The sequence below is a fragment of the Sceloporus undulatus genome, chromosome 6 (genome assembly GCF_019175285.1).
Source record: "Sceloporus undulatus isolate JIND9_A2432 ecotype Alabama chromosome 6, SceUnd_v1.1, whole genome shotgun sequence".
Taxonomy (NCBI): Eukaryota; Metazoa; Chordata; class Lepidosauria; order Squamata; family Phrynosomatidae; genus Sceloporus; species Sceloporus undulatus.
In genome coordinates this window covers 73528646-73555170 of record NC_056527.1, presented here as the reverse complement: position 1 = coordinate 73555170, position 26525 = coordinate 73528646, and the positions used below count along the sequence as shown (strand labels likewise).

Here is a 26525-nt window from a genome sequence, read left to right as displayed (position 1 = left end):
GGGATCGAGAGAGCACGTTGTCTTCCTAACACTTCCAAGAAGCTTGTCCGCTTCATTGGTATGTACAAACTCAAAATGATCCAGTTTAATAGAGTCCATGGAAGCTCTGGACACCTCTCCTATTGTCTCTGATGAAATACCAGCATCGAGATCAGCCCTTATCCGAGAGATTTTATCTGCGAAGAAGTTGTTAAAGTCGTCACAGCAAGCCTTAGTTGGTTCTAAAATAGGGTTCAGGGCGGGGGAGAGCTGAGTTAGCTCCCTCACCACCCTGAACAGCTCTGCTGGACGCAATAAGGTTCATTATTCATTTCTTCGCAATGCTAACAGCTAGCTTTTGGAGTAAAACCCTCCCAAGGCTCATCATGGCACTATCTTTCTGCAGTGATGGGATTGAGAGCTCCTGTGAGGCAATAGGCTATGAAGATAGTAGCAGTGCTCCTGGTAGGGTCTCCCATGTCAGACAGGCTTCTGCTGAGAAGCCAGACTAAATGAGTCTGATAATTACATAGTGTCTCACTCACAAAATGAACATCTAAAAAGAAATGGGGTAGCAATAATAGTGAAAAGAGATACAGCAAAAGTAGTTAAGGGATACAATGTAAAGTCTGACCAAATAACATCAGTATGACTTCAGGGAAAACCCAACAATATAACCATAATCCATGTTTATTATCCCATTACAAAGACAGAAAAATAATTGAAAGACTCTGTGCTGGAGTCCAGAAGCAAATTGATCACAAAGTCAGGATTGTGCCACTGTATTTCCAGTTTCTACGAAATAGCTCTGAAAGCTGGACAGTGAAGAAAGCTGATAGGAAGAAAATAAACTCATCTGAAATGTATTGCTGAAGAATTCTGCAGAGACCATGGACTTCTAAAAAAACAAATAAATGGGTATTAGAGCAAATCCAACCTGAACTGTCCCTAGAAGCCAAGATGACTAAACTGACACTGTTATACTTTGGCCATATCATGAGAAGACTTGACCCACTAGAAAACACAATAACACTTGGTAAGGTAAAGTAGAAAAAGAGGAAGACCACATTACAGGTATATAGGCTCAGTGAGGTAAGCCATGCATGGCATGACCTGAGCAGTGCAGTGTTCTCGATGATAGGATGATTTGGAGGTCTCTCATGTGTGTGTGTGTGTATGTATGCCTGTCAACCTACAATGACACCATGAATTCCATAGAATTCTCCTAGACAAGGAATACTCAAAGGTAGTTTTGCCAGTTCCTTCCTCTGAAATATAAATCCAGAAAGATCTGGAGGACTACAGTTGCCCACTCCTAAGCCAAAATCATAATGTAAAATCGACAACAAATTAAAAACCACAAAATGAATTGAACATGCAATTAATATGTAATGAGAGCCATAGGTATACCTCATTGACAAGGTTGTCACATCGTATCCGACCATAGGGAGTTGTGCTCATCTTTGTTACTGAGCCAAAGAACCAGCGTTGTCAGAGACTGCTCTGTGATTATGTGGCCAGCATGATTGCACAGAATGCTGTTTACCTTCCCACTGAAGTAATACCTATTTATCTACTTGCATTTGCATGCTTTCGAACTGCTAGGTTGGCAGAAGATGGGACTAGCGATTGGAGCTAACCCCATCATGCGGCACCTGGGCCTCAAACTGCCAACTTGCTGATCTTGCAATCAATAGAGTCAGTGTTTTAGCCACTTGAGCCACCACATCAATTATTGGTGTAATAATTGACACTAATCCCAAACAACATTCATCCAAATAAAAGCTGTAAGAGATTAGACAAATAACTATGAATTATTATAATCTCACAAAGAGCTTGGAGACCAATATGAGTGGCACCAGCCAGGATTTCTATATAGCAGCAGGTTTTGAGCTGAGAAAACTGGAGACAAATTAAACAGCTGCCTGCACGAGGCATACAGCTCATTCAGACCTGATTTATATGCATATGGGACTGTGTTAGATAACATGAACAGCTGTCTAACAGACATTCCCTGGCTAAGGTTAATAGCATATCTAAATACTCTAGACATAGGCCAGAAAAGAATACAGATCCTATAACAACAACAACAAAAAATAGCCCATTTAGTATCTGAAATGAAAGCCAGCCCTTGAGAGACATGCTATGTTCTTTCATTTATCTATTTTATTGTACAGTATAGCCCAAGGCTAGCACATTGAAGTAACTCCTCTTGTTGCCCCGGGGAGTAACTGTATGTAAACTGTAAGCAGTCTCAGGTCCTCTAACTTTAATGGTAAGGCTTTACCATTTAAAACTGTGGTAAGTAAGTTTTGGTTAATTTAGCAATGGGGTTCACACACCCACACCCACACCCACAGAGAGAGAGAGAGAGAGAGAGAGAGAACAATGTTGGTTCTGTTGATACAATAACTGGATTTTAACAATAATTATGTACAATTTAAAAATTTAATCCAAGTTTTTATCATCCAATACTAAGAAGTGGCTTAGAGTTTAAGATGGCAATTCTGATTATTATAAGGTTGACTGTTCAAGGCCCAAGTGCTGCATGATGGCGTGAGTTCCCATCATTAGTCCCAGCTTCTGCCAACCTAGCAGTTTGAAAGTATGTAAAAATGCAAGTAGATAAATAGGTACCACTTCAGTGAGAAGGAAACAGTGTTCAGTGCAGTCATGCTGGCCACATGACCACTGGAGTCATGTTCAGACAACATTGACTCTTCGGCTTAATAAAGGAGATTGGCACCAACCCCTACAGTCAGTTACAACTAGACATTCTTGTCAAGGGGAAACATTTACCTTTACTTGTATGGAAGAAAAATGTTTCTATTTGGCATAAAATACATGAAGAAGAAACTACTCAAAATCAGAATCAATAGAACCTATGCCCAAGAAAGACCCACAAGGGTCAACCTACTGCTGGTAACCTGTTGCCCTCAGCTGGCTCTGCTACTGTCTCACTATTCATAAGGATGAACATCATTGCACTGGACAAACATCTGGTACCAACTGATTAATCATCCTGGATGTTTTTGCACCAACACACTCCCAAATCAATTCAAAGTAATATGCTTGTTGGAGTAAAAAGTCTGATAGCATTGTTTATCATCAATAAGTACAATAATTCCATATACAAAATCTTTTTTGAAGCTTGGCAAGGTGTTTCCTGGTTTCTGTCTAGACATAACTGTTGTGTGTGTATATGTGACTTCAAGTCACCTACTGACTTATGGTGACCTCATGAATTTCATAGGGTTTTCTTAGACAAGGAATACTCAGAGTTTGGTTTGGCCAGCATTGCCAGCTACAATGAAGAAATAGAAAGGGAAGGGGAAACAAAAGGAGGAGAACATTTTTTTCACTAAGAGGTCATGACAAGATTATCCAATAAAAAATAAAACCCAATAAAAAAAATTCAAATTGCCAATAACAGATGTCTCACACAAAATATCATGACCCCAATCTGTTATACAAGGTACCTATAGATCCCTCAGAGACCATATAAAACAGCACACTTCAAACCAGTAAAATTAAGGTTGTATTTTAACATAAATGTGCCAAAGGATTGTTTTTTTTAAGAGAACAGTGACTCTAGTAATAGCATAAGAAAAAAACATACCAACAATTGGAGAGTTTACTTAGTGTAAAGTGGGGTTTTTACCCACAGTTGTAACTAGAAATGACTTAAAAGTAAGAGAAGCTTGGGAAAGTAATATTATGACAGATCCCTTGATTAAAAACTACCTTTTCCAACATGTAATAGGATCATTTCTGTCTCCATTGTCAGCACAACAATTAGAAAAAACAAAATGATTTCTCCCTGTTCCTACACAACTACGGTATTTCTGTGAATTTCTTTTGCTTTATCATTCTTAAAACCTGGTGTGATTAGTCACAGTCTCCCATGATCTTCTGGAACAAAACTGCATCTGACCAGGGCTTTACTTTGGCACAAAACACTAGCAAACATGCTCCTCTGCCAGTCAATAGTGAATATTGGTAGAAATAAACCAGTCCATCTGCCTTGGTCTCAGAGGGAGAAGAACTACTGGACCTGATCCCCTTCCCCACCGCCATTCTCTTCACCTTTTGTGTCTTTTTAGATTGTAAGTTTGGGGGCAGGGAACCGTCTAATTAAAAATAATAATAATTGTAAGCTGCTCTGAGAGCCTTTAGGGCTAAAGGGCAGGATATAAAAATGCAAATAAATAAATAAATAAATAAGGAACCAGGTATGTACAATTTCAATCACACACACACACCACAATGCTCTTGAGTTGTGGTTGTATGAATTGGGAAAGGAAATATACCTATCTTATGCAAACCCCCTCATTCCTTATTTATTTACACATATTATGGTTTATTTTGGCATGAGGGCAGAACACCTTATCAGATTTTGCACCAAAGTAAAACACTAGGTCAACTGAAATACTGATGTGTGCTATTGAAGTATCCCAATGTTTTTGTGGGATGCATGCTGCTACTTCCTTATTCCTTTATATATACTCTGAGTATTGTTGCTTCTTGGGTGCCATGATTGGTAGTGTCTTCTCTTCTCAGTGGGTCACTTTTTGTGTGGCTGCAATATGACCCCTCTGCTTCTCAAAAGCCTTGAAAGAGGCCTCAACAGCCACACAAGATTTTTCAATATCCCAAAGTCCTAACTGGCCACTCTATTATAAGCCTAGACCGGTGGGGGGTATTTTACATCCAAGTGCACACTGCAGCAAGTTTTAAGATCCTGTTTTTAGTGTTAGTCTGATTATTTTCTCAAAAACAAAAAATTCCCTTTGCAATAATTTTAAAGTTTGCATGGATTTTTCACTATGTCTATTTGACTGCAAATAAATAGCACCAGCAGAGTACTCGCTACTTACAAGTATTTGAAATCTGAACAAATGTATAAACAAACACATAAACTACACAGCTATCAGGGCCAATGACCACATCTGCATTTCTTTATTTACCCTGCAGCTACTGAGTGGCTCAAGCTGGCTGACCACACGTAAATAGTTTTCCAGGAGACTGGTGCAACCTGTACTATAAGGCAAGAAGCCAAAGGAGCTGCTTGGAAATTTGAAGTTACATTGTTTACAACATGGGTGGAAACCCATGTGCTTGAGGTGAGCACAATAAGGTATTGCAAGAGTGCTCTTTTGATGGATTCTTTCCCCATATTATCTAATTTGAGGGGCCTATGTATATTTCTATTGTCTTTCACTGCTGATAGCAATCTGGTACAGAAACCCACATTTAAATTATAACACTTAGTAATACCACAACACACACACACACACACACAAATGTTTCTATAGAGACATCTATCTAAATAATTGCTTACAAGAGATCCAAGGCATGATGTCATTCAGGCCTGCATGTGGCCATAGCAACATATCAGTACAAGCAGCAATATTTGGATTCTTTAATCAAGTAATGGCTTAGAATTAGCAATTTCTTGACCATATTGTTAAGACTTTCTACCATCACTGTGGCTTTGAAAATAAGACTAAAAAGGTACTCATATACAAAGGTTATTCTCATTACTACAACCAGCCAGGCAACATGATTTAAGTCATATCTCCAATACTGAATTTCCCCCAAGCAGTTCTTGATCCTGATTTTAATAAAAAAATCCAAAGATATATGACAGAATGCTAGTCTGAAGTCCCCCCACATCTATTCTTAACTGATTTTGGTCCACCTTTGAGGTCAGACTGGCAGCTTAGAGCGGTCTCTGGCCGCTCCAGCCCTGGGTTGCTACCCATTCAGTGTGGGACCATGGTGACCAGACGGGCCTGAGGCCAGCTGCCTCCACAGTTCCAAATGGGCCACTGGCAAGAAGTGTTTTTTTATGCTCCTTTTGCTGGTGGCCAGAGGGTGTCTTAAGTAGGTGTAGTGCAGCTTTGGCCCAATCCAGACATGTGTGTCATCTGTATGCCACTCCCCTGGATTGGCCTGAAGCCAGTGCTTTTGGTCCATGTGTTTTGGGCCTTCGTTAGGATCCCAATCTTGAAACAAGACTGAATTTCCACATTCGCCATGAAAAAGGATCCAGTGAAAACTTTGGACTAGATAGTGAAAATAGCCCATAACATACTATCAAGTAATGCTTCCCCTCAAAATTTACATGCTATTTCTTGCAACTCAGAATTTAAACAGGGGAAAGCACAAGCCACATAGCTTAATACAGGATTGTACACATTCATGACTTGAAGGAACACAACAAGAACACATTTATCTAATCAAACTGTTGCCATAACATCCTCCAAATATTGGGCAAAGCTGAATTCTGCAACCTGCACTAGGTTGTGCAGATTAAATACATTTAGACACACATATACTTACCTAAGGCTGCACATCATTAGCAAACTCACCAAACAATGATACTTCTGAAGAGGTTTTGTAATGTAGGGCACATTTATATAGTACAGAACTAAACTTCAAAGCTCTTAGTTTACAACAAAAGTGACAATTGTGGTGAAAATAACTTCTGGCCCCAAGATGCTGGCGAAACAACAGGAATGAACTCATGGCCACATAGCCTGAAAAACCCACAAAAAACTATGGATGCCAGCAGTGAAAGCCTTTGACCTCACATAAAGCTCTATGGTTTGTTTACCTGCTTGCACAGCAAATGGGACTGATTCCTGATCTGATGTGTAGTGCAAACATACCCACAAAGTATTCCCACTCACTGTGATGTATCATCACAAATCATCAGTTCTCTGGTGTATATCATCTGCTCACTTCTCCTTCCAGGCCTTGCTATATCTTGTGATCTTTGTACAAGTAATGATTTTATAACACGTATGTTAGGAGCCTAGGAATCAGTGGAGCGAAGCTGCACGTTACACAGGGAAACATACAAGCAAAGGTTGTAAATGCTACTGCAACACCTTATCTCTCAGGTGCTACTTTTTAAAAGAGTGACTAATTGTTTGTTGCTCATGAGAAGTGAGTAACATTCATTAGAAATACGCTGTTGACTTATCATTCTTTGATTTGCTTTTTAAAAATAAATAAATGATTTGTTTTTAAAATTTGCATTTTAAAATTCTAAAAAACAGTATCTTCAACAATATCTTCAAATTACCTTTCAGAACCAATATTTTGATGTATGCCCAACAACATTAATTGTTATTACATTATTTTCCCTCAACTGACAATATTGCCTCCACACTATCCCTCTCCTGACCCCTCAAAAATATGTTACAAATAATGCTGTGACTGGCATCCTCATGTTTAGTCCCAAAACAGGAGGGCGATTCACTCCATTGATAAATTAACACAAATCCCAATGATTCAATGGGTCTATTCAACTCAGGACTAAAAGGATTCAGGAGATTATGTCCAAATTATTCAAATGGGCAGTTCTCAATCCAAACTCCAGGCAGTTGGGCTGGGGACCATTCACTTTTCCTCCAAATTTTTACTTTTTAAAAAAAATCTGTGAGCAGGACAAGTTGTATCTTAAAGTGTCATAAAAATGATCACTGTTCCTCAGTTCACCACCTCTATACTACAGTATCCCATTGGCAAGAGTAGGATATTGCCTGTCTTCCCCTTCACCAAGAAAAAAATCAGGAAACCTTTTTTGGATATTATATTGTTAAGAAATAAGAAAAAGGATGAAGGATGTATTAATGGGGATCTAATGGTGTAATATTAAAGCAAGTAACCTCAATCTTTTGATCTCTATAGACTCTTATTTTAATACTTTCTAGAGACTACATAATCCAGGCAGCTGACATCTGCCAAAAACAAACCAGAGAAGAGATGGCAACATAATCCAAGTTGTATTACAAATCCAGAGAAAAAGGGAAAAGTAGGAATAACAAGAAAGAAAGAAAGAAAGAAAGAAAGAAAGAAAGAAAGAAAAGAGAGATCCTAGAAAATTTTATAGTGCAGCTTTTACTGCACTACACAACTTCACACAGCAGGAAGAGAAAATGTGTTCAAGTGCTTCTATGTATGGGTTCCTTGCTCAGAGAATACTAGCATGTCAGGGTAGAATCTAAAACAGAATTATTGGCACTGATCTGCTCTTTTTAGTAAATGTTGCCATATGGAAGCATTTAACCACATGAAATAGGAAATCTCATGTGAATTAATTGTTCTTAATATCTAGCTAGTACAAACAACATTATAATAAAATAATTCTGTTTCCACAGCTATGAAAAGAAACATGTTCTTTGGATTTAACTCATAATGTACGTCAACCTGAGTCCTGTATAGGACTGGGAGAAATGCAAGATAGAAAATAAATAATAAAACAAATAAGTAGATAAATACTGTATACATATAAATATGGTGGCAGGTTTTTGGGGGACCGTATATAAAGCTGCATATGAAGAAACAAATTTAAATGTTTAATATTGGTTAAATTATTGGTAAATTACTTGCTATACATCATATCTACTATCAGCCAACAGATTGTGAGGATTGTAGGGTACTTTCCACAAAGCCAAAAAGCAGCTCTGGACTGGCCCAACACGAAATCTATTTTGCATTTCACAATGGTCGGCAAACCTCATACTGACAATGACAACAACAACAAAGTGAGAGGCTCAATCGTGCTTAATCTAGACAAATATTTAACCAATATCCATAGCAGGAAACTAAACCTGAAAAAGCTTAATGTTAGATGACAGGAAAGCAATTTTATGCATGTGTTCTGTCTGAACTGTCTTTTGGCAACACTTCACTACAATTCCTGGCCACAAATTGTTTGGAGCTTTACAGGTTAACATCATCAAACTGGAATCTGTTTTGTAACCCAATGGCTGCTGCATTTTGCTTTCTTGCAGGTTTAATGTTTTAATGGTTTTATCACTGACTTCTGATTTTGATGGTTTTATTGTTTTCTTTTAAAGTTGTTGTAGCTTATCTACTTAGGGCTCTTTAGAAAAAGAGCAGCGCATAAATATTAATAGTGAATTAATTATAAACTTTCTGTGGGCTTTAGTTTCTAAGTGCTTCTCAAAAGAGTATCCATATAGTACATATTAGTGCACATTATACTTGTCTAACTTAAATGTTGTTGTTTGTTCATGTAACAGGAAAGATTTATTCATTATTTCTACCAGTTGAGTTTGGCACATCATCTAGGGCCTTCCTAGCAATTTTATAAAATGTTAGTAAAACTACTACTACTATTACTACTACTGTGGGCTCTTCATATCCATGGGGTCTGCAGCTATGAATTCAACCGATCAGCATAGATCATCACACTCCATATTATTAAATGGTGATGATGTGAACACAGACATGCTAAAACTTGCAGATTCATGTGGCAGCCACTTAATAATATGATGATCTGCACTTCTTGATATCCACGTGGGGTCCCACAAGCAAAACTCTACAGATTCAAATGGACCACTGCATTACTGTAATAAAAATCTTAATCTAATGAGCTACTTTGAAAGAGTAAAAGCTAATGTATTACTTTAAAAACACAGATGATCACATCATATCCCCTATCTGGAACACTGAAGGCATACCTGATTGTGTAGCCCTTCCACAGCTAGCAGTAGCTGCTCTGGTTTCATGACATTATTGTAGAGTTTTTTTAAACTTACTGCCTTCTGTTTTTATACTGTCAACTTCTTAGTGACTTTATTATACCAAGTGGTGTAATATAAATAAATAAATGTACTCATAGCACTGTACATGGCTCACCTACGCCCAACTATACCCTCACAGTTACCTTGAGATGTAATTCAGCTTGTTCATGTACAGGACCCCTCAGTGAACTATCCAGATAATTACCACAATGGAATGGTCTGTGAAGTGTTCCTTATATGGCTTTTCTGGTAATTCATATCTTAAGCCTTTTCGAACATTTTGTTGTTGATGATGATCTGGTATTCTTTGCACTGAAATAGATGACCTAGATGGGGTGGCATGAAGTTGCCCCACCCGAAGACGGATTGGGGACATGGCAGCTGCACGCTGCGGCCCCAATCCACCATGGCACCGGCCGAAAAAGGAGCAGTTTTCAACCATTCCTTTTTCAGCTGTGAAAAAGTCACCTTTAGCGGTTCTTCCACAGCCCCACATTGGCTTTGCAGGGTGTTGGGGGCTTGCGGTGTGTAACTGCCATGCCTCCCACACACCCAGAAGCCACCCACATGTGGGCAACCAGACAGTTAGAAGCCAGCTTCTGGGTGGCTTCAGAAAATGCGGCGTCAAAACACCATGCTCTGAAGTTGCTCTGAAGCCATCTCTTTGTTAAACTGAAATTCAGGGGCTGGACAGACCACCCCTACAGGGCGGGCTGAAGCTGCCCATTCTTGTTCCCAAGAGATGCCATAGCAGCCAAACTGTGCAGCGTCCCTCCGCACCAAAAAGAACCCGGAAAAAACAGGTTCTATTAAGTCCATGTGGCAGACATCACAAGTGCACCATTGGTGCACTGTGGCGCATCAGTGAAGTAAGTGATGTGCAGTGATGTCTATACGCTGTGCATCACTTACATCACGATAGTGGCCTGCATGTGGACAGGAGGCCGCCATCATGGCGCTGCTGTTATAATAATAATTAATAATTTGTTTTATTTATATACTGTACCGCTATTCCAAAGATCATAGCGGTGAATAGCAAGTAAGCTAATTAGCAAGTAAGCTAATTTGCCCCCAACAGTCTGGGTACTCATTTTAGCGACCTCAGAAGGATGCAAGCCTGAGTCGAGCTTGGGTTTGGGAGCGTGCCGTTGGTGTGCGCTTCCGAAGCCTAGCTGGCACACCACTTCCTCCCTGTCTATCTCAAGCCAATGTTAAGAAACTAAGAAAAGTGAACAAGAGAGAAAGAGAGAGACAGACAGACAGACAGACATGCCCAAGGTGACCTGGTGGAGGCGGGGTCACAGGGCAAATCAAGCCTGAACTCTCCTTAGAAGCCACAATGACCAAACTAAGGCTGTTGTACTTTGGCCACATCATGAAAAGTCATGATTCACTAGAAAATACAATAATGCTTAGTAAAGTGGAAACCAGTAGGAAAAGAAGAAGAGGACATTTCTGATGGATAGACTCAATCAAGAAAGCCAAAGCTCTGAGTCTGCAAGACCCGAACAGAGTGTTCAATGATAGGGGGGCATGGAAGTCTCTCAAGGTTGCCATAAGTTAACAACAATAACACTGCTTAAACAACAGTATTCGACACAAAAAGTAAAAAGCCAAATAAACAAGGCAAGACCTGCACCCAGGATTAATCTATTACAGTGGTTAAGAAGCCAATTCTGGCAATCAGAAGGTTGACAGTTTGAGGCCCAAGTGTTACGTGACGGAGTGAGCTCCCATCATTAGTCCCAGCTTCTGCTAACCTAGCAGTTCAAAAGCATGTTAATGCAAGTAGATAAATAGGTACCACTTTGGTGAGAAGGTAACAACATTTGGTGCAGTCAATGCTGGCCACATGACCACTAGAGTTGTCTTTGGATGACACTGGCTCTTTAGTTTAGTAATGGAGATTAGCACTGCCCCCCTACAGTAAGTTACAAATGGACATCCATATCAAGAGGAAACTTTTGCCTTTACAGTATCTTTTCTTTTTATGTCAGCAATATCCTTCTGTGCTCTAAATTGGGCAAACAGGCTGGTCCCTGTGCCAAAGGATAAATTGACATAAATCAGACATTAGGAATGAGAATACAGTATACAAAAACCAGTTGCAGAACACTTTAATCTTCCTGGGCACTCCATCTGGGGCCTCAGAATAGTGGTCCTTGAACAAAAAGACTACAATGGAAGATTGGAATGACAAACAGCAGAATTGGAGTTTATCAACAAACTGCAGTCCATCAGTAGTGGGCTAAATGAAGACAATGGTTTCCTGGCACACTACACACATTGTAGCACTAGATAAACACTAACTAAACACTTCCCAAGCCTCATGGGTGCTCTCTTGGCCAGTTCATCATATCTTCTTTTTGGTTCCCACACTACATCCCTATACTCATTCATATGGTTATCGACTAAATTAAGCAACATCCTTGCTGTGCACTGCAGCCATTGTTAAAACTGAACTTGTCATCTTATTTCCACACCAAAACTCCATAGTTTTGTATTTCTATGGTCATTCTCTCTCTCACACCACTCCACCAAATGCAACTCAAGTCTATGAAATCTCATGCTACCAACTTCTGTCTTTCAGTTAGTATCAAAGGTGCTGCAAGATATCTTTGCATAACAATGCTCAAGGTTATGAGCATTCTATTAACCATGGAATTAAAGGGAGTAACATAAAAGGCCAAGAAAATGCCATTAACCTACTTGCCTTTTTTGTGCCCTGAAGTGCACACTCCTTAAACTTAGTACTCAATGATGCTGCCCAGTGTGGTCTGGAAAAGACTAGTTTCTTCAGCTTGGTCCAACACTACTACTACTACTATTACCTCAACTCAGCACTGGCAAATTATTACTACCCATTTATCAGACTCATTCATTGACTGGAAAACCACTGAGCGAAACAAGATGGGCAAGCTGCATCAATGCTTTGAAAACAGTGAGATATCGTCTTCATAGTATGTACAGTGGGCCCTCAGCACCTGCTAGAATTTTGTTCCAGGATGCCTTGTGAATACCAAAACCCACAGATGCTCAAGTCTCATTATATGACATAGTAAAATGGTGTCCCATATATAAAATGCTGAAAATAAAGTTTGATTTTTTTTTTTGGTGGGTAGGGGGGGAATTGGTGAATATTTTCAAGGCTTGGTTGGTTGAACTGTGGATAAAGAAACCATGGATATGGAGGGCTGAAAGTATGATGCTTTGGTAGAGATCTTTCATGACATAAGCCTAAAAGCTTTATGGAAATAGTTCCCAAATTGAAACTAAGGTCCTTGCTGATGCTATTTATACGTTTAAATGTGTATTATCTCTTGTTACGCACAGCAGAATATCCTTTTTTGAAATCAATCTTACCAGGAGGAATTTACAAAAGAAGCGAGCTGATTTATATACAGCTACAAGCTAACTGCAAGTGATCAAGAACTACCTTATGTGCTGCAGGTGTGATAAGGGTTTTCAACAAGGTTTGACAAAAGCTCCTGACACTGTAAAACAGCTAGAAATACTATGCAACTTTTGAGATGGAACAAGTTAGAAAAAGGAGAAAGAAATGGCAGTTTGAGTATCAGGCCCAAGAAAAGGCATTGAATTCCAAAGCAGAAACAAGGCAATACAATCTATTAAAGAGAAATTCCAACAGCTACGAAAATACAATTCCCTATTTGGCTTCCTATGTATACAGTATAAACAAAAAACTCCACTGAATGTGTATTCAAGGCCTGAGAGAATTTGCAGAAATCATTGATGCACAATGGAAACAAGGATACTGATGCTGAAGATCTGTACTGTGAACTTAGAACAATAGCTTGAATATTTCCAAAATCTATGCTGCTACAAGGAGTGCTTCTCCTCATACTGCAACAAAAATTCCCTGATAATGTGCCTAATGTTTCTGTTGCTCTAAGGATCTGGTGTCAGTGGCAAGAGATGAAGGCAGTTTCTCAAAACTCAAGATTTATAAAAATTTACATATGCTCCAAAATGCTGCAAAAAAGACTAACTGGCTTGCACCTTTGATTAAAATAAGCTGTCTTCATGAGATTTACTTCTTCAACAAAACTTTGGTACCAGAAGAGGAAATAACATGGAAAGGGACAGTGTTCTGCACCACAGAAGAAGGAGAAAATAACGTCAACAAGTTTAAGCAAACTTTTTATCCAAAACTGACAATAGCACATGTGAAATAAATAAATTTGCAGCTTTACATTTTGTGTTTATCATTTTTTCTACAAAACAACTGTTTTTGAAAATTGAAATCAGCAATGGGGGGGGGGGGCAAACAGAGAGCTTTGACTATGATGTAAAATAGTCTGGTACCAGCATTGTTCTGTTATCATTCTTTTTTTATCTTTTTGATAAAGATCTCAATAGGTACAGATTGAGTATCTTTTATTCAGAAATCCAAAATCTGAAGCACTTCAAAATCTGACAATAGTTCAGTGCTGACATGACACTTAAAGACATAAGTTTTTGGATATTTTTGATTTTGGAATATACAAGTAGCATAATCCATACCTTTATTTGCGAGGGTGGAAAGAGACATCTTCTCTCCACCTTGTAAATACAGTACAGGTATGTACAGTCCTCCCTCCATTCTCGTCGTCTTGAGAATCACACTCCTCGCTTATGCAGGAGGGACGAACGGATGGGGAAGAATGGAGTGTGCGCCAGTGCTTATATTCAACCCAATGGGGCTTGAATATAAATGAAGACAAAATAAGTGTTTCCTAGGACAGATTGAGCCCAAAATCTTTTTGGAAGTATAGATAACAGAACTGAGGCTTTCGTACTTTAGCCACATCATGTGAAGGCAATAATGCTAGGAAATGTAGAAAGTAGTAAAAGAGAGGAAGACCTCACACAGGATGGCTGGTCTCAATCAAGAAGATTACAAGCCTGAATCTGAAGGACCTATGCAGAGCAGTGGAGGATAAGGGGTATTGGAGATGTCTCATGAGTTGTGATTGACTCGAGGGCAGTTAACAAGAAAAAACAGAAAAATAAAATGCATAGATAAATACCTTGACAATATTACATGTGAAAGGAACCTAAGAGTCTTAGAAGACCACAAGCTGAACACGAGCCAGCAGTGTGATGTGACAGCTAAATAAGCCAACATGTTTCTAGGCTGCATCGATAGGAGTATAGTGTCTAAATTGAGGGAAGTAATAATACCAATTTATTCTGATTTGGTCAGACCTCACCTGGAACACTGTGCCCAGTTCTGGGCACCCTAATTCAAGAGCGATATTGACAAGCTGGAGTGTGTACAGAGGAAGGTGAGCAAAATGGTGAAAGGTCTGGAAACCATACCCATGAAGGGCAGCTTAGAGAGCTGAGTATCGATAGCCAGAAGAAGCAAAAGGTAAGACGTGACATGATTGCCTTGTTTAAATATTTGAAAGGGTTACATATGGAAAACAGAGAAAGCCTGTTTTCTGTTGCTCCAGAGACTAGGACATGGAGCAATGGATTCAATGTATAGGAAAAGAGATTCCAACTAAACATTAGGAAGAGCTCCCTGATGATAAAAGCTGTCCGGCAGTAGAATATGCTGCCTCTAAGTGTGTTGGAGTCTCCTTCCTTTAAATAAGAGGCTGGATGGCCATCTGTCAGTAATGCTTTGATTGTGTATTCCTGCATGGGACAGGGTTGGACCAGATGGTCCTTGTGGTCTCTTCCAAGTCATTATATGATTCTTTGATTCTATATGCAAGGGTTAACATATTTTAAAAAGTAATGAAGAAGACATATGGAACTGGCAAATATTATGGTTGTGGGATGAATTAGGAAGCAAAGCTATGCAAATCAGTCCAGGCCTTCAGCAAACATTGGATATAAACTAGATTTGCCTAGGCCAGAGGCTAGCCCTTCCCCTTTCTGCAACTCTTCCAGCAGCCACCTCAGCTGCAAATCAGCTGAGTCACTTGGTAACCTGCATGGGACTTAGTCTGACTGCTTTGGGGCTTCCCTCAGCTTGCTTTTAACCTGGCATGACTCTCTTCCTTTGAGTTCTACTACCTGATTGTCTGTGTTCTTTAGTTTGGACCTTGTAAGAAATAACAAACAAAATAGATAAAATACACATGGGAAAAAAGGAGAAAAAAGGGCACATCCAAGAAAAGGAGGAGGTATGGTAACCCAAATGTACCCAAACACACCAGTTTACCAACAGAAGTGGTACAGTTGATCCATTTGAAAGTTATAAGCATGTGTTGAAGAACACAGATTTAGTCAATGTAAGGCTGATATCTGAAGTATAGACATGGAAAATGAAAAAAACAGATTTAACTGTCACTTGTAGAATAAGTATTTCTTCCTATTATTATATATCCCTCTTGAACCTGACATAACTGTACTACAAAGTGCAACCTAAACTTTTGAGAACACATCCCAAAAAGTTGAGAAAAATGTTTGGGATGAAACATACAAAAATATAATTGTTTGTAGGTCATAAAAGTTCTCACAAACAGACTTGCAGCAATTTAAGCATCAGTGAAAGGAAATGCAAAATAAGGGTGAGGCAGAAATTACTTGATTTTGCTGAAGACAATGTCAACATCTGTAAGGGTCACATTCTTGCTGTCAATCACATGGCAGTCCTTGCACAACTTGGACCAGTTTTTCCCATGCATCTCTTTTCCTGTAGCCCTTGTGTCCCCATGGATGGCAAATTTCCGGAAAGCCTCTTCAAGAGCACTTAGCTCTTGACAACTGGCCCCTTCATGGGAGCTGTTCGAGTCACAAGATAACCTTTTGGCTGATTTTTCTTTTGCAGAATCTGCAGAGGACTTTGGAAATGCTTTGTTCATTTGCTTAGAAGACTTGCTTGTATTGTCTGCCATTGTCCTGAAAAAAAATTGAGAAGAAACAGTTGAAACTTTATAGGCCACTGCTTTCATTTAAAAATAATATTCAGGCTGTATTTACAAATATAATTGCAAATATATATGCCCTGATAGGGCAGTGGTTAAATGCTGATCCTGCAGCCATTCACAGCCACAAGGCTGTGAGTTTGATCCCAGACAGGGCTCCAAGGTCCATTTGGCCTTGCATCCTTCCGAGGTCACTAAAATGTTTGGTGCTATTAGCTCTCACATTGTAATCTGCTTACGGAATGTTTAAGTGCACTGATAAGCAGTATAGAAATGTTCTTGCTATTGCTAATATCAGGGATGTAGCCAAGGGGGGGGGTCTGTCAGGAAAAAGCCACATGGGATATATAGTCACAAGAAATATAATATGTATATGAATGTATTTGAAACTAACATGACACAGCAAAAGTTATTGAATTGTCACACAGGTGTTGTAAGTAATGTAATTAGAAGGTCCTGAAAGCCAAGGACATATGAGGCAATGACAAAGTGAAAAGGTGCAAATTGATATCACCTGAGAGTCATTGAGTGGACAGTAATGTATGATGCAATGTGAGGTCTAGATTGAGCCAAGTATGGTATATCAATCATAATGTATGTACACGCCCAGGAGGTGGCAACTGTATAATGAATAGAGAGACAAATGTCTATATAAGCAATAATGTATGACAATACTTTTTTTGTGGGTATTGAGGAGTATAGTAGCGTGAGTTTTGTGAGTAGTGAATTGTTTTTGTGCATAGTGTATATATTAGAATAAAAGTAGATCTTTTTAAGAAGACTACTGTGTTGACTGGTGTCTTGAGAGCTGAACAAGAACCAGCAGACTCCAGAGAAGATTGGAAGACATCTTCAGCCAATTCTCAGAGCTACTGGTCAAACTGGTTGTTCTTCCGCTGACCAGGGTGGTGAGAGTGAAAGCCAGGAGAAGAGCTGCAACTCCCATCATCCCCAACAGGGTCTTGGGGTCTGGACCCCCCCTTCCATTAGAAAAATGAATGGTGTGTGCTGCTCTGTCGCCGCACCCAACCCCTATTATAATGGTGGCACTTAGTATGGACCCCCCCCTTCCTAAAATCCTAGCTATGTCCCTGCTAATATGCCACACTTTTGTTAAGCTGTGCCTAGAACAGAATGTTGCTCTTTCTCACACAGATGTTCAACACCATGTGATGACTTTATATGAGTGGATAAGGCCTGGCCTGCATATGGAATGTAATGAGGTATGGAAGGACTGTATCAATTCAAACTGCAGGCGAAGAACTGAATACTATTATGTGATTCCCTTCATGATAAAAACTCCCTATTGAAAGAAAACTATCCCATCAAGAAGAAAATGTTTCAGAACAGATGGTTATTTGTTATACTGTACTATTTTTCTACTTAGAGGATTTCCCCTCACAATAAAAAAAAAGTTCAAAGAAAATAGCACCCATACCTACCTACACTTACCACCTCATTCTGTGGCAAATGTTAACTAGGCCTCAGCCACCATAAGATTATCTTTTGTATTATTTCACATGCAGTACTTTTCAATGGAGGAGTCAATTTATTCGTTCCCTGAGTATACTGTACAGATTTGTGAATCTATTCTACAAGTATTGTTTAGAGTTAATTTTGAACTTCATATACCACTCTAGAAAATACTGAAACTATTCTTTATTTCAGTTATAGATTTTTAAATGGAGAGCCCTTACTTTTTCTCTAATCAAAAGGTGCAAGACTGATCCTGGAAAAGAGTGGGACAGATGCCCAAGTGGAGAAGACAAAGCAAGTCCAAAGAGTGAAAGGAGATATTGTGCCTGGATTCCCAGTTTTCTACAAGGACAGTTCATATAGTGTTCCACACACATGATCCAAACTGGGGGCGAAGGAGAACAGAACCTCATCCTACCACTGCAAGATGGTGTCCCGCCCCATTTGAACAGCTACAAGTGATGCAGCAGCCTTATGCATACTAAAGAGAAACAGCAACAGGTTGAGACAGAGTGGTGAAAACCATCCATGGAAGTGACAATGTGACAATGACACTTATTGAGGCTATCAAAGCAGCCATCTAAAATTGCAAAATCTGTTTAAAACCTATGTACAAGATTAAATATTTGTTCACACACATATCTGAGTAACATATGATTACGACCCGTGAGCTTGACGCAATTTACTTTTTAAGAGAGCCTGGTAAATCAATAAATATTCCTAACCTATAAAAATGCTTCCTAAAAAAATCCCCATGTGTAACTATACTCCTTTTGGGCCAAACACAACTAATAAAGAAGCAGATTTAATAAAGCTTACATGTCTGGATGGTCAGAGGCAGTTCTCACTTGCCAAGGATCACTAAGCAAGTGGATAATAATATGCACAATATTTGCTGATAACCAAGGAAATAATGTCCAAATTAGAACAGAAAGTTTATAGCAAATCCAATATTTGCATGTCAGGAATTACTGTATATACTTATGTATAAGTCTAGAAATTTAGGTGAAAAAGTTGACCCCAAAAAACTGAGTCGACTTATCCACAGGTCTATCTAAGTACTGTATCTTAATTCTTATTTAAAAGAAGGAACCATCCCCTGGTGAAAGGCAAGAGTATAATCTGTCCTGGAAGCACTGACCCTATCTACTCTTGCATCCATCCAGTCTAAAGAGTAAGCTCAAAGAGTTATATCTGCTGAAATTTTGTAAGTTCTTTGACATTGTTTTGCTTTGCTTCATCCTTTAGATCCTTCTCTATTTGCCCCTAAATTGTACCCTTGACTTATCCTGGAGTCATAGCAAAATCCATAATTTTGGCCTCAAAACTTGCCCTCAACCTATACATGAGGTCAACTTACACTTGAGTATATACAGTAAGATCATTGTGATAGAAAACTACTTTTTATCACAATTCAAACGAATGCTCTCCTTTGAAGGATTTCTCCAGCAATAGCTCTCTAGGGTCTCAGAAGGATATCATTCCCAGCTCTCAGATCTGAAATTGTGCCAGCGGTTAAACCTAGAACCTTTGAACTGTAAGGCATCTATTGAGCTTTGAGTCTAAAGGTAAGACAAGCAGTATTCAAGTTTAATATTCTGTACTAGTTCTCACCAGAGCTTGGAATTATTTAAAAATAAATAGTGATGTGTATTTAAGGCTTTTGCTCAATACTGTAATAAAGTAAAATGCCATTGAAGTATATAGGATAACTTCACTACGTTTGAAGTGTAGGTGTCATTGTTAAAGTTACATTTCAACTTTGATCCTACATCCTGCTTTGTTCCCAGATAAACAGTAAGCAGCTGTTAACAGTGGTATTCCTTGCCTGTATTCTGTTAGTTTCCCAAAAGAAGGAATCTTACCACACTTAATCTTCTTTCTGCAACCCCATCCTTTATTATGGCAACAAGTAAACTGTGGGCACCATTGAAGATGACTGAAAGTTGCAGCTAAAAAAGGCTGACTTGTGCCTTTTTGTAAGACCAAATTCAACCATTTCTGTGGCAATTACACTGTCTGTCTGTGTACTTTAAGACACAATTCAGCATCTTAATGTTTATTTTTAGCTCACTCTTACCTAATGTCACTACACATTGCTTTAACTCTTAATCACCTTTACCTTCATTAAAATTGCCTAGCTTTAAGATCACAGCCTAAAACTGACCATAAAGATCATTCTCAGCCTACAATTACTGATCAGTCCCTGGACCACATGACTTTGTAATATGAATTAGAACAAAGGTGCCAGGCCTTTTGTTTCAATTGCCCTGAAAGAACAGGACAATCTCCTTCATCAAAAGTTAAGAGCAGCTCTCCCATCTTTACCCACATAAGGGACAGCAGATTTAGCTTAAAAGCTGTTGTGATTCTTATCTTGTAGATGCCGCTGCCATTATAAGTAGTCTTTTGGCATGTACATTTACATTCTTGTTCAAAAATGTGCTTTATTATGTTTATTCATATCGTTTTCAAGATAAGAAAAACTAGACATAAAATTATTTAAATACATGAAACCAAGTCAAGATTCTTTGGCTACGGGCCATAAATATTACTTATTTATTTTATTTATTTATGGTATTTATACCCCGCCCTTCAGCCCTAAAGGCTATCAGAGCAGCTTACAATTATTATTTTTAATTAGATGGTAAATATTCCCTGTCTTTCCTAAAATAACCTGTAGACGCTAATGCCACATACATTTATAACATAAAAGAGGGAAGAGGAGTTTTAATGTAGTCATAAGCCAAAGTTTGGGGAAACCATGACATATTGTTAAAGACAGTGAGCAACTCTAACTTACATGTTCTTATATGGAGCAGGCTACACTCTATGACAGGAGTGGGAATTATGTCCCCATCCAGATACACTGGACCACAGTTTTCTGTATTCTTTACCACTGGCTATGCTGGCTAGGGCTACCAGGAGTTGCTGTCCAACAATATCTAAAAGGCTGCATAATTTTCACCCCTCCCTTATGTGATAAGGTAGTTTCTATGGCTACTCTTTTATCCTAGCACTTCTCTGTCTCAGGTTGAAAAGTGCTTCAGGAAAATCTTTTCAACAGTTCTGACAGCACAGATGACAAATCAAACATGGGAAGAAGTTGGGCTCGTCATGTGCCTTGAAGGTGGCTTTCACTTACAGCAACTCTATTCCAGGATTTTCCTGGGCAAGATTTATTCAGAAAAGGTTTGCCACTGCCTTCCTCTGAGGCTGAGAAGATTTCCATGGCTGAATGGGGATTCAAACCCTCGTCTCCCAGAGTCCTAGAAAAACACTCAAACTACTATACCACACAGGCTCCCTCTCAAGATCCCCTTACTGGTAATGTTATAAATAGTTTCTCTTCTGCTCAAAAGCTTTTTGCTTTTAAAAATCTTGCTTTGCCCATTCCCGTTTCCCCATCATAGTTCTAAGGATAAGAATTAAGATGACCTTCATGGCAAGGAACACTTACTGTTTTATACTCATGATTAGTCTAGAAATTTTGGTCAAAAAATTATGGGGCAAGTTGTGGAGTCACATGGCAAGAAGTTCAAAAATGAGTCAAGCAGACCCATCTGCCAGATCACTCAGATGGTCAATGCCAAATGGTCCAGGACCCAAAGACCAGCCCCTAGCCTAGACCAACCATGGGACAACCAAGGCCTAGCAATGAGAGAGGGAGAGAGAAACCAACAGCAGTTGGGGGAACTGTGGCCTCTTTAAATCCCCAACTGCTGCTCCTGGAGGCTTCCAGAAACAAACAAAAAACTCAAAAGAAACAAACAAAAACCCACCCACATTTTTGCTGATTCCCCCCTGCCCCCTCCTGCTGCAGCCCATTAGTCCAAGAGGTCATACTCTATACATACATCCTTGGCCAACACGCAATCTTAACAGTGGCAAACAAGCTAGTGGCCATAAACCTAGTTTGGGAGTGAGACTGGCTTATTGCTTAGCAGAAGTCAGAGAGAAGTGCATCCAACTGATGCTACACCCTGAATACAAAAACAGTGGCCCTAATCCTAATCACACTCACAAAGGAACTAACCCCATTATACTCAGTGGTATTTACTTCCAAGTAAATATTTTTTAGGATTACCTTGAGAATACCCTGAAATCATCTTTGTTCCACAATATATTCCCCAAACCAGTGCGATGGTAGACTAGAACACTACAACCTGTAGAAAAACCACTAATATACTGTACATTTAGCCAGCTATGCAGTGGGCCCTTGGTATCTACGGACTTACCATCCATGGATTTGAGCATCTGCAAACAGCAAGCCCATGCTGTCCCCAATGGTGGCCTGTGCATGTAGCCACACTGCTATCGGGGACAATGGGACTGAACTCCTCCTTCCTTCCCTCCCTCCCCCTTCCCTCGCTCTATGAAGCTTCTGCCCTGTGTGTGGGTTCAGGGGTAGAGGCTGGAGCCCCATCAGCCAGAGGGAGCCAGAGCTGGGGCCTGAGCTTGGAGGTTTCATCGTGGATGTAGGGCCGGGGTATGTGTGTCCCCAAGACCCAAGCTCCCGTCCCGGATCTGGCTTCCTCCAACTGACGGGCTCCAGCCTCCGCCCCTGAAGCCAAGCCTAGGACAGATGCCTCGGAGGGAGGGAGGGGGGCAGGGGGGAGGGAGGGCTTCTGTCTCATTGTTCCTAATGGCAGCATGGTTGCGCCACCATTGGGGGGGGTCAAAGGGACTTGAACATCCACAGATGTAGGTATCCATGGGAGGGGGTTTGGAACGGTTTCAACTCAGGTTTCAGCTCAGGAGAAGAAATAAAGACAGGAGGAAGGAACATAAACAATCTAAGGTATGCAGATGACACCATACAACTCGTGGAAAGCATCATAGATTTGAAACAATTATTAATGATAGTCAAGGAAGAAAGTTCAAAGGCAGGCTTATTGGTGCTCATAAAGAAAACAAAAGTAATAATCACAGAGGTTCAACTTTACATATTTTCAGAGTTGAGCTGTAGTACTGAAAAGGTTGTTGATTCCTGGCAATGCCATGATAGTTCCAAATGAACCCAGGTTTCCAAAGTAATACATATGTGTGTACAAAACTACACAGGCAAATGCCCAGAAGTTATTCTCCTCAAGCCCTCTCTTCTTCAAATCTTTCAAAATATTGTGACAAGGCATCAGAAGACAGTTTTCAGGTAAATACCATCCATTTTAGTACAAACAGAGGTGACAATTACAATGCAATCAGTCTGTCAATAGCTTAAGTATAGAGATCATGTTGGGACAGAGATGGGTGGAAGTGGGTAAAGGCAGTGTATGTCTGTGTGTACAATTCACTTATTCTATTAGCTGTATAAGAGATACTTGATACAGCCAGGGTTTATCAAGCTTAATGTAACAGGCTCAGAGTGGAGTAATTTTCTGTCAAACAATCCTTGTTCCACAATTTATCAGTGGACAAAGCATTAACTCTTTGTAAATTACAAGGCTCTTTTAAAAAGCACAAATGATGTATGTTTTAGTTTCTGCTTTTCTACCAATGAAGGTTCTCAGGGCACATTACAACACTGCACAGAAAAAATATCTTAAACTTCAAATATATGCCACTAAAGCAGAGTAAAATAAAATAGCAGGAACTATGTACAACACTGGAAGCTGAATCCTGTGTAATAAAAGCATTCTCAATTTTCTTACCATCACTAGAGCAGACAAAATAGTATGAGCCATGCAAAAGGCTGGGACATCAGCATGCTTCAAGGAAACGTAAAGGTTGACAGATGTACCAAAAACTGTAGACCTACCCCCTGCCCTCAGTCACCACTGAAAACTGTGTTTGAGGGAAACAGGCGATTGTACGATTCAGTGGAATGGAGTGTCCTGGAGAAGCGTTAGTTGTAATGGAGCACTATATACACCACAACATTTTATTGCAGATCTTATTTATTTCACACTGTCAGCTCTTAAAAGCTTAAATCTCAAAGCTCTGGCAAAAAGAACTATCTTTAGTTACACAGGAGACCTTCCTAAGAAACTATTCCTCATTTAATATCTTCATTTCACCATTCAGTGAGTGTACCACTCAGAATGAGAACAAACACCATGGTGAGATGGGGATGGGGAAGTAAAGGAAGAATTGTTATCTCATTTTAATTCAGAGAAAGATTAGCTTGAGGCCATCACTGTGAGTGCTTCTCTGGCCCAATTTTTATAAGCATGAGTAAGAATGCGAGTTAAGCATTAATCTGCTTAGAGCTGAATTAAAAGATTCACTTTTACATTACACAGACAAGCAACATTATTGTCAACTACCAAAGTTCTTCTCTACACATGCTGTACACAGCTCCCTTTGGACAAGATAAAATAAAAGAATACTAATCATTTAGAGAAGAGTGTACAAGAGTAGTTGTCAGCCTAGCAGTTGATAATACTACATGTTGGCTTAAGTATGAATTTTGTCGTTAAAAGCACTACTTCGGCCTTCTTCAGCTTGGTGTACTCATACAATGTAGGTCATGTTAAACTACAACTCCCATCCCTAGTCAGCATGACCAATACTGATTAGTGATGATAAGAGTTGTAGTCCAGCATATCGAAGTTCTTTGAATGTGTGCCTTTGGGCAGGGCAAAGCAGGCCCAGCTATGCAACCCCACCTCGCTCACAGCATTTTCGCTGCCAGATGAAGAATCATCAGAAGCAGAATAGACTACATTACACATTTTCCCCTATCTTGAAAAAAAATGGTTATGAAAATGCAAATCCCATGCAAGGGATTGCACTCCTCCATCAAGGTAAACCTCCAAAAGCAACACAGAGGAGATTATACAGATGCCTTACAAATAAACCACCCAGAAAACATTTGAGTTATAGAGTGATATACACCTGTCATGTGTTGTTGTTTTTTTAAAAAAAAACATGACAGGTGTATACAACTCTATAACTCAGGTTTTTTGTTAAAAAATAACTGGATCCATGTAACTCAGCTTTGTTCTAACATTTTTTTTCTCATCAGCACTTTACAGTGCTACATAAAGTAAAATAACGACAAACAGTGTCCATAAGGCAAAAACATTGAGGTTTACTGATGTTTGCTTAAAGTAGTGCATGGCAGAACTACTGAGGAGTGATGTACTGAGGTCTGACATCCGATATGGCATCCAATGTTATCAATTTGAACCCTTAATTAGTTGCAGAGCTCACCAGTGGCCTGTGTCAACCAAACATTGTTGTGAGAGTAAAATAAGGAAAGTGCCAGGGCTGTAGTGACAGGGAATGGTAAAATGATGGCACTGCCCCTCCAAATAACAATTCATTTTCCTCTGCCGTGAAAGTTTCCTTCAGTTCCTAAATGTCTAGCACTGCGCTGAGTGAAACACAGAAAATGTTTCAGTCCTTGAACACTTCCATTTATTTTGAATGTGTTTGCATTCTCCTAGTAATCGCCTGCCCCTTTTCTTTGGTTACAAAAATGTAAAGCTTTCCCCTTTGATAAGGTTGTCTAGTTGTGTCTGACTGTAGGAGGCAATGCTCATCTCCATTACTAAGCCAAGACAGTGAGCATTGTCAAAGACAATCCCGTGGCCATGTGGCCAATATGACTAAACGGAACGGCTGAACCTTCTTCTAACAGTTCCTTCCTATCGGCATTTTAAATCACTACATAAAGTGAAATAAAGACAAACAATATTGATGACTGCATGGAACATTATTAACTTCCCACTACAGTGGTACCTATTTATCTACTTGTACTTTTACATGCTTTCGAACTGCTAAGTTGGCAGAAGCTAGGACTAGTGATGGGAGCTCACCTCATTACACAGTGCTTGGGCCTCAAACTGTCGATCTACCGACTTTGTAGGCACCAGAGTCGGCATCTATACCATTAAGCCACTATGTCCCTCAATACCTTAACTCGCTATATAAATAGTTTAGGTATCTTTGGATACCTAAACTGTATTCTAAATGCTCAACTGAAGTTTTCATTTACTCCAATAGCAGAAATTCAGGATCTGAATGAAAATTTCATTGGAGGCAGAATAGTCTCATCCAACCCCCACAGCAAGACCCCTGGAAAACGTATATGTACGAATCCTGTACAACTCAAAAAATGAAAGGCTGAACTGAGTATAAAGCAGAATTAGCCTGCTTTGTGACCACAAGCCTCAGAAGATATTCCAGACAAAGGCATTTCACACTGGGGAAGACGGGATATCATCTGTCATCTGACATTGTTAAAGTAGATTCAAAAAGGTCAATTTATTAGTAAGGCAACACAAGAAAGTTTAATGCAAAATACCTATAGGATCCATTTTGATTTCAGCACGAAAAGCTAAGGGCTTATGTACATGTACTGTGCTAGTGAAGAACAGCCATTCCATTTTACTGTTGCAGTCTAACACTGTCAGAAAGAATCAGCATTTGCATGGATGACCTAAAAGGCATCCTGAGCCTTGAAGGAAAAAAAAAGAACACCTCACCCCACAGTTGGTGCTTAAGGAAAGGCTTGTTGGCTTTTTAGTGAGCTAAAAACAGTTTCTCAGGATGACTCTGGGTGTTGCAGAGCTATTGCTTTCTAATTTAAGGCAATGAGAGCCATGACAGAGGCAGTAGAGTGTTAATTTTGCTTTCCTGGTTGTTTTAAATGTCTACTAAAGACAATCTGAGTGCT

At 39.5% G+C, this 26525-nt stretch overlaps 1 protein-coding gene across 3 annotated transcripts in view; it reads right to left on the bottom strand.

Annotated features, from left to right (window-relative positions):
- Positions 1–26525, bottom strand: part of LOC121934152 (tubulin polymerization promoting protein) — a 127500-nt gene that overhangs the window by 93650 nt on the left and 7325 nt on the right. For all 3 annotated transcript variants that reach the window (XR_006104579.1, XM_042474285.1, XM_042474287.1), the window contains exon 2: positions 16086–16400. Coding sequence is in view for 2 of the 3 variants with exons in the window: in XM_042474285.1 (XP_042330219.1) it covers positions 16086–16396 (311 nt within the window). In the remaining variant the exon portion in view is untranslated. The remainder of the gene's footprint in view (positions 1–16085; positions 16401–26525) is intronic.